Here is an 8611-nt window from a genome sequence, read left to right as displayed (position 1 = left end):
TTTTCTGTATTTAAGATTTACATTTTATTTGCATATTTCAGATCTATAAGTGTGCAAAAATGCATATGTATTGCATGCAATGGAAGATACGAACTTGTAAATTTGTTGTCGTTTTAGATGTTAGGTCAGTTGTTACGATCTATATATAAACTTGTTATAAAAAGGCGGGAACCTTCAATTAAAAGATTGAATTAAGAGGCATATGATGTGCTATGCATGGGTACAATAAAAAATGGTAGGCATACAAGTTCGCATTTTCAAAAGTCATTTTAAAAAGGAACACTTTACATGTCTGGTATTTTGGCAACGATCGCCCTCCATAGGTAACAACCAGAGATGTTTCAAGATTTATCCTCTGAGGCTGTCAGTTGGTCTGTCTGTCCTTTTCTAAAAAACTGTTTCCTGAGATCACTTTTAAAGACATTGGAGTTTTTCCAACAAATTAACTTTAAATAGAAAAAAGTTGAAACATCAGTTAAACATATTCATCCTGAGAAAATTGGATCTTTTGATTATCTGTTTTTTAAACATAATAAGGGAAACATTAACATATAACTTAGATACAGACAAACTAAGAACTCAAAAGATTTAAGTTTATTAGTGTTCTTTATTCATTCATTCATTCATTCATTCATTCAAATACATAATTCAATGATCAATGACCCTTCAGGATGTTGCTTGGGTTCTGACCGATAGGGGACTTATGAATTGCTTGCAATACTATGATAATTGCTGTTTTCATTAATTCGATTCTTTTTGCTTATCAATATTTTCTCGAAACACATTTTTTCGGTTCTCTTGTCCATTATTGGTGCTTAGGTCAAATAATGATTTTCTTCTTTTTTTTTCTGGTCCTCCCGGAAGGGATACGATAGTACAGTATATACGTCAACTACTGTATAGCGTAAATAATCAATTGTTGCCATTATCAAGGAATTCCCATGACGTTGCAAATTAATTGCAAAACATAAACTAAAGTGGTTAAGACTACAATATTAAAGAACACGACATATTTTGTAACATGTTGCATGAATAATATGCAAGTTATTTGAATAGAAATACATATTGTTATTCTTTTAAAAGATGAATACACGCGTAGGTAATAATAGAATTTAAATGATTAAGATATCTTCAATGTGACACGTCAGTGCCATTCCATGAAAAGAGGTGTATTGTCCCCAAGTAAAAGAACGCGTTTGACCTAAACAAGAAAACAATGTGCTGAACAAACAAAATTGAATTTCGAAAAGGGATCAGAGGTTATGAAGCCTACATATCACAAATAAGACGTCAAAAGACAAATTTTAAGCAGGCACCATATCCTAAGGGTTATTATACATTATTCAAGTAGAAATATAGGAACCACCGAAGTTCAGATAGAAGGAACTTAAATACCAGAAACATGTACATACTACAACAATGTCGTGCTGAACGATCTTCAAAGATTGAAAATATAACATCTTTGATTGAATGTACGGGGCGACTTTTTACAGCCTCCATACGCAACACATAACACTGATATGGCATTAAAATAGAGAAAAATGAATCCCTAAAGAAGGCCGCCAAAAACATCCCGGCATGACCCGCAAAAGAATTCATATTTTAAGGATTAATTACGCTTAAACCGTACAAGGGGCGTGAGATATTTTTTTCATTATTTCTCATAAACAGACCCAATGATACCGAGTCTGCAAATTTTCATATAATATTGATGTTTTTTGTGATTTTAATGACATTTTCCGAATTATGTCTTTTGTTGAAAGAACAAGTATTCTTTGATTTGTTTGTGTAGTTTTTTTTCATTAATCACATACAAAGAAATGTATAGTAAAGTAAAAACCATCAATTAAGACCATCATTGGGATTAAACGAAAGTGGTCTTAATTATAAGGTGGTCTTAATTGTGAATATTCTTATCATTGCTTACATACTTTATGACCATGGTCGATTGCAGTCAATTTGTATGAACAAACAATATGTATCTTCACCTGTAAAAACAATAATATAAAAATTTCATAATAAATAATCTGATAAAGGGAAACATATTTCTGAAGAAATAAACATTTAATTATCCTCGGACTGATTGATTTCATTATATGATTTTATTATATGATGTACATTATTCACTTGTCTAATTAGAAATTAAATCTTCACAAAATAAATGTGCTAACAGCAACATTAAATCACTCTTAGATTTACTTTCTCACTCTTTTTCTTACAATAACCCGATAATTTTTAACACCCTGGGATATCAAGCGTCATACCGCAGATAATAACAACAGAAGGTTTTAACTTTAATATTAGTTGTCTCAATAGTGGGGTATAAAGAAAAATCAAATAATTGGAACTGAATCGGTTGGTCGTAAAAGTATATTAGCGGGGTGGTCTTCATTTTGAATCATGTAACCAATGACATAAAGAACAGAAAATTTCGTTCTTTTTTTTAAAAAAATGGTCTTAATAGTGGGGTTGTCTTTTATACAGGGTGGTCTTAATTAAGGATCCTACTGTATAATACAAAATACAAAAAATACTTTAAAAAGAAAATCAAAATACAAATTTCGAGCATTAAGAAATGATGATATTCAACATACTACAAAAATAAGTAATATAATTAATAAACGTATTACAGGAGACTATTTCAATGAAAGTAATGCATATATAGCATCAAATATAAACATATGCAAATAATCGTCAAGGTAAAAGGTTTTGTTTAGAGAAAAGAAACAAAATCAATAGCTTGTCATTGCACCTCATTTATCTACAAGCAATTTCCAAACGGATTTCTCTTTAAAATGTCACGTCATTGTTAAGTGCGAAAAAAAAACTCATTTGTAGCATTGATTCATCAGTCGCATTAATTTTGTTAAACTTTTCATAAAAGGCAAAAATTCAATCCAACAATCAAACGTCCGACTTCTTTGTTTGACAAAGCTCCACCAAACACAAGCAGCAAATAACAATAATCTGCAATGAAAATATAAAGAAATAACTGAACTCATACTACTTTTGGCAATGGCTGTGATCGTAACTATGAACTTATGAAATAGTTAAAGTCACTTGCATCTAGAACTGACTTATAGCTACTTCAGCTTTGTTATTTCACAATGAAAACAGCACCATGCTTCGAAGTATTTTTGACAAATTTTGAAGATTACATATTTCAGTGTTGAGCAACGTCTGATTGTAATATTTCCTACAGTCCGATTAACATTGGTTCTGACTTAAGGGATGAACGCATTTATCTGGTTTGATATTTGGGTGACAAAGTTGATAAAATATATTTGATAATCTCAAAGGAAGTACATGTAAATATCTTATTTTATTAATATTCTCAATTTAATTAAGTACAAATACTATTCTCACCAGCACTATGTATGTTCCTGTCATAATTATTGCGAATAAGACGCCTGAAGTAAATGTCTGGAAAAAACACAATTATTATCCCTATAAGGTATGTGACACCATGAAATATTTTAGTGTGGCATAAGTTTACTTAAGTTTTCGTTTAAATCCAAGTTAAGCATACATATTTAATGAAAAATATTACTCGTGATAAGAGCTTTCATTTAATCTCTATCTGTATCAATGAAATTATTGTAGATATCTTACAGTTGTGCATATTATTAAAGTAAACGAATGTATGAATATCATTTACCTGCTGATATTCATTCAACGTTGCTGTTTGATAAAAAACCAAAGCAGTAAAGAAACAACTAAAGATAACCTGCAGTAAATACATGTCAAATATTTGATAACATCATATTGAAAAGAAAATGAATAATTATCAATTATCTGAAACATATGTATCAATTTTTCAATAAATGTACTTCACTTTGCCTAAAATTGCATTTGCTCATTTTAAAAATGTAGTTTAATGACAAAGCTCTTTATATTTAGGCAAACTGTTTTACACACTAGGATTATTAAGACAAATGAATTTAAATAATGAAAGATTATAACAATTTGTTTGATTAATAGTGCCTATTGTTATATCAAGAACATTTACATGTCTTAGAAAAGAAGATAATGTATAAACATTTTCAAACGATTTGGACGAATTTGGAACGAAATGGTTTATACGAAATCATCGAGCAACGTTACCCATCACAGAAATTTCTATTACAATTTATTTGCATTACAAGTCGATAATTGTTTTATAAGTGATAAACAACTTACATATAAAATGAATACCCTATAATCTGTATGCACATTTTTGCAAAGCATGTAACAATTCCAACATATCAGATAAAAACAACCAAGAGCTAAGATCAGCCAACTTCTGTTCCAAAGGCGAAAACATTCTACACCAGGGCATGTGTATGTGAGTAGACCATGAACGCCAAATACTACCAGGGTAATGCCTTGAATCTTAAACAAGAATAAACATATTTTAGATATGAAACAGAAATCAGTGAACAAAACTAAATGTTACAGACTTAAGTCTTGCATCTTAAGTTTGACTCATTTTCGGTAGTGATGATTTGCATTACTATTCTGCTGTTATTACAAACATCTTTTGGATCCAGAATCCATTAAGTGAAGATGACATTAAAGATCTATATGAACATTACATGTAAAACATAATGATCTTACTATAATCAGTAGATATGTTAGAGTAAAAAAAGAAATTTTACTCTGGTTCAAATTAAACTGTATGTGAACATGTAACAGTATATCTTTAGCCTAAAAAACGATGGAAAGTAAGTTTTGAAAAAAAAAAGATTTCCATTTTCTACACAAAAAAGCTTACAAAAGTGCATTAAAGAATCACATTTACCAGAAATAGTCTTCTTATCCAGGTTTTGATATTGCATATTGTGCTGCCGTATTCTTTTGAAATTTTGGAATTCATTTCTGAAATAGTGAACAAGAGGTCATATAATTTTGAATCGAAGACCTTCATTTCAACGAAGATATTCGAGGCCGATATTTTCATACAATAGCTGTTTTCTTTATATAAAATATTTTTTATATAAAAAAAATCAATTAATAATGTTTCAAAGTTGTCCGACTTCTTTTTTCATGGAGAAAAGCAAACTAATCCCGGAAGTTGTTTCCGGTTTTTCGGCATTTGTGTCCCTTTCAATATTATTGTTTGGCGGGTACCCATATCCCGTAAATCAATTGACGATTGTTTTCTAATAAAAGAATTTAGATTTAGCGCAACACTTTATGACGTTATTTGTTTATATCAGTATCAAAGAGTCCATGTCATTGTCATTTTATAGTGGCTGTCTGTCTGTCGTAACAAGGTTTATTTGATATTGAGTCAGCTTGAGAACGGTATTTTAATGAAAAATGATTAAAGCCTGTGTAATAAATACTGGGGGAAAAGAAAGGAAATCGTTGAAATGTTTAGTGGCTTTGTTGGCTTATCAGCAATTTTCATGTAATTTTGTTGTGATTAGTGCTTCTGAGGAATCATTTGTTTCAATATTTTGTTACTTTACTCCCTCTTCATCAAATATAAATTAAGTACGGAATCCGTTTAGATGACAGTATTGAAATTAGTTCATAACCTTGAAATATAACTGATCATAGGACACAGAAACTAACAAAGCAGATTCAGAAATTACGTTGTTATTCGCGTATGTCCAATATGAGACAGATCATAGCCTGGCCTTAAGTCAAATGTTTCCCAAACTAGTGACGCGCGAAAATTGTTTATCGATACTCTAAAATAGATAAATACAGAATCCCTAAAGAAAGCTCAACAAATTGAAAATGTTGCAGGCTCGGTTTGACGCATAAGACTTTATGCTCATATTTATTTTGCCAGAAATCTATAGAACGAATTAATAATCATGCGGATATTTTTATTTCCTTTTTTTGTCGCCTTGAAAAGGTGACATATAGGGGTTACTTTTGTCGGCGGCGTCTGTGTCGGCGTCGTTGTCGGCGTCCCCTGAAGCTTGTCCGGAGCATAACTCAGTCACTATAAGTCTGATTGACTTCAAACTTGGTATGCATGCTTCTTTCAATAACCCGAAGTGCAGTGCACAAAGACCAGTACTTTGCAGTTCTTATTTTTTGAGTTATTGCCCTTTGTTAATTTTCATACTTTAATTTTGTCTGGGCCTTTTCTCTTCAACTAAAAAAGCCTTTTCTCTTCAACTAAAAAAGCTATGGACTTGAAACTTCATAGGATGATAGATCTCATTAAGAAGAAGTGCAGTGCACAAGAACCAGTACTCTGCACTTCCTAATTTTTGAGTTATTGCCCTTTGTTAATTTTCATACTTTTTTTTTTTTGTCCGGGCCTTGTCTCCTAATGTATAAAAGCCATGGACTTGAAACTTCATAGGATAATAGGTCTCATGAAGAAGAAGTGCAGTGCACAAGAACAGTTACTCTGCATTCCTTATTTTTTGAGTTATTGCCCTTTGTTTATTTAAATACTTTAATTTTGTCCTGGCCATTTCTCCTTAAGTATAAAAACTATGGACTTAAAACTTCATAGGATGATAGATCTCATTAAGAAAAAGTGCAGTGCACAAGAATCGGTACTCTGCATTTCTTAATTTTTGAGTTATGGCCCTTTGTTAATTTTCATACTACTAATTTTTGTCCAGGCCATTTCTCCGAAAGTATAAAAGTTATGGACTTGAAACTTCATAGGATGATAGATCTCAAGTGCATAAGAACTGATACTCTGCATTTCTTATTTTTTGAGTTATTGCTCTTTGTTGATTTTCTTAATTATTTTTTGTCCTGTTCATTTCTCCTCAAGTATGAAAGCTATGGACTTGAAACATCATAGAATGATAGATCTTATTGATAAGAAGTACAGTGCACAGAAACTGCTGCTCTGCACTTATTACTATTTTAGTTATTGCCCATTGTTATTTTTCATATTTAATTTTTGTCCTGGCCATTTCTCCTAAACTACATTGCTCACACGGCGACACATCCGACTCGCGGAGTTCTAGTTGGAAACATAAAACATGTCGAGATATAATTGTGAGAAAATAAGTCTGTGTTTCATTTATAGTCAGTCACAAAGTATCTAACATGTAAAGAAGACAATGAACATTTGAGTAAAATTCTGGAAACAAAGTGTTAGTCTAGGGTGAAACATATCAAAAGTTCTATCGCTCAATAAAGAGTACTTAAAACGAATAAAAGTAGTTTGAAATAATAAGCCCTAACGACATTCATAATTAGAAGAAGGAAGGTTAGTACTTCGGTGCGCGTCCGTACATAAAGTAATTCGGATGGGAGCACCTGATATCTTCCTTCACCGGAAAAACTAGAAAGTAAAAACCCTGTGTATCTGTGTATCTAAAACTAAGAAAACAAAAGAAAATGGGAATACTTTAACGAATTTTAAAGGAAAAACATAGACAAAAACATAAATTCCTTCACATAGATCTGATAATATTACTTTTATGTGTTATTTTAACTGTCTGTTATTCCTTTATGTCTATATTTGTATTATCAATAAATCAGTAAAGATAAGAATAAAGTAATAATCGGAAGCATTAATCACAACAAAATAACATAAGAATTGCAGACTCGGTTTGATTGAGTGTGTACATGAGGGATAATGAATAAGTGCAACATCCCTCACGACCCCTAGCACCGGCTTGAGCGGTACTCAATTCTCAACACTTTATAGTGTTGGCATCAATGATCCCGAAGGAAGAACGGGTAAACTTTTTACGGCTGCCACACGACACTTGACACCTGCTGTTGTGAAGTACAAAATTCTGGAAACAAAGTGATCTTTCGGAAGCATTAATCACAACAAAATAACATAAGAATTGCAGACTCAACCGATATATTTACAAACCAACATATCTGACTGTAGAGTATGTATAAATAGTATGTTAAACGCCTATTTGTAAATATATTAAAAGGTTAAAATTACTGGCGTTGGCACGGCTTAGCAAACTTAGACACGTATTCACCACTTAAACATATACAATGTATAGATAAAGCATTAAAAAAGACAGTATGTTTAAACTTATTTAAAAAGACAACAATACCGTAGTCCATCATACATTAATCCATTATCAACAAAAGGTAATATACACAAACTATGGCTGTGGAATCTAAATATAAAGATTAAAATACTCACGGAGATGAAATGAATGCTTTTTACGACTTATATAATAGATATCAACTTTGTTATGTTAAGTTCGGGAATGTAGTTTGTCAGGTAATCTAACAGGAAGAGATCAATAAATTATATATCGTTTGCATGTACGAGGTTGAACCTGATATTATCTTCCGGATCGTAACTTAGGATGAAACAAGGGCCCATCACTTCGGTCCAAAATCAAAAAAACAGAGCATGCAGTGGAAGTTCAAGACTCTGCGTCAAGAAATCGCGCATAAAATGAGGGGCAAACTGACTCAATGTGTTCTTTCTCCTGCACGACAATGCTCACACGTCCCAAAATAGATAAATACAGAATCCCTAAAGAAAGCCCAACACGGCAAAATTGAAAATGTTGCAGGCTCGGTTTGATTGAGCCTGTTCATGGACGGTACTGGAAAGTGCAAGTTACCGTCCACCAAGTTGCGGTTGCTGCTGCAACTGATTGGGGCTTTGAAATCTTTGCCCATTCTCCATTTTCTCCGGACCTGGCCCCCTCTGACTTCT

General features: G+C 32.0%; 1 protein-coding gene across 3 annotated transcripts; it reads right to left on the bottom strand.

The window, feature by feature from the left end:
* Window positions 1–611: 611 nt before the first annotated feature.
* LOC132755865 (uncharacterized) lies at window positions 612–8163 on the bottom strand. 3 transcript variants are annotated; one of them, XM_060746799.1, is made up of 6 exons: window positions 8084–8163; window positions 4781–4857; window positions 4180–4371; window positions 3659–3727; window positions 3367–3423; window positions 612–2967 (listed from the first exon to the last, which is right to left on the bottom strand). In XM_060746799.1, the coding sequence occupies exons 2-6, from the start codon at window positions 4853–4855 to the stop codon at window positions 2905–2907; spliced, it is 456 nt and encodes a 151-aa protein (XP_060602782.1). In that variant the 5' UTR covers window positions 4856–4857; window positions 8084–8163; the 3' UTR covers window positions 612–2904. The 3 variants fall into 3 exon arrangements, with proteins under 3 accessions (XP_060602782.1, XP_060602780.1, XP_060602783.1); XM_060746797.1 differs by lacking the exon at window positions 8084–8163 and adding an exon at window positions 7992–8062; XM_060746800.1 differs by lacking the exons at window positions 3659–3727; window positions 8084–8163 and adding an exon at window positions 7992–8062.
* Window positions 8164–8611: the final 448 nt, after the last annotated feature.

Source organism: Ruditapes philippinarum, unplaced genomic scaffold, assembly GCF_026571515.1.
Source record: "Ruditapes philippinarum isolate M1 unplaced genomic scaffold, ASM2657151v2 ctg5173_1_1_1_1, whole genome shotgun sequence".
NCBI lineage: Eukaryota > Metazoa > Mollusca > Bivalvia > Venerida > Veneridae > Ruditapes > Ruditapes philippinarum.
Note: the sequence above shows the minus strand (reverse complement) of the source record. Positions and strands in the feature narration are given on the sequence as shown.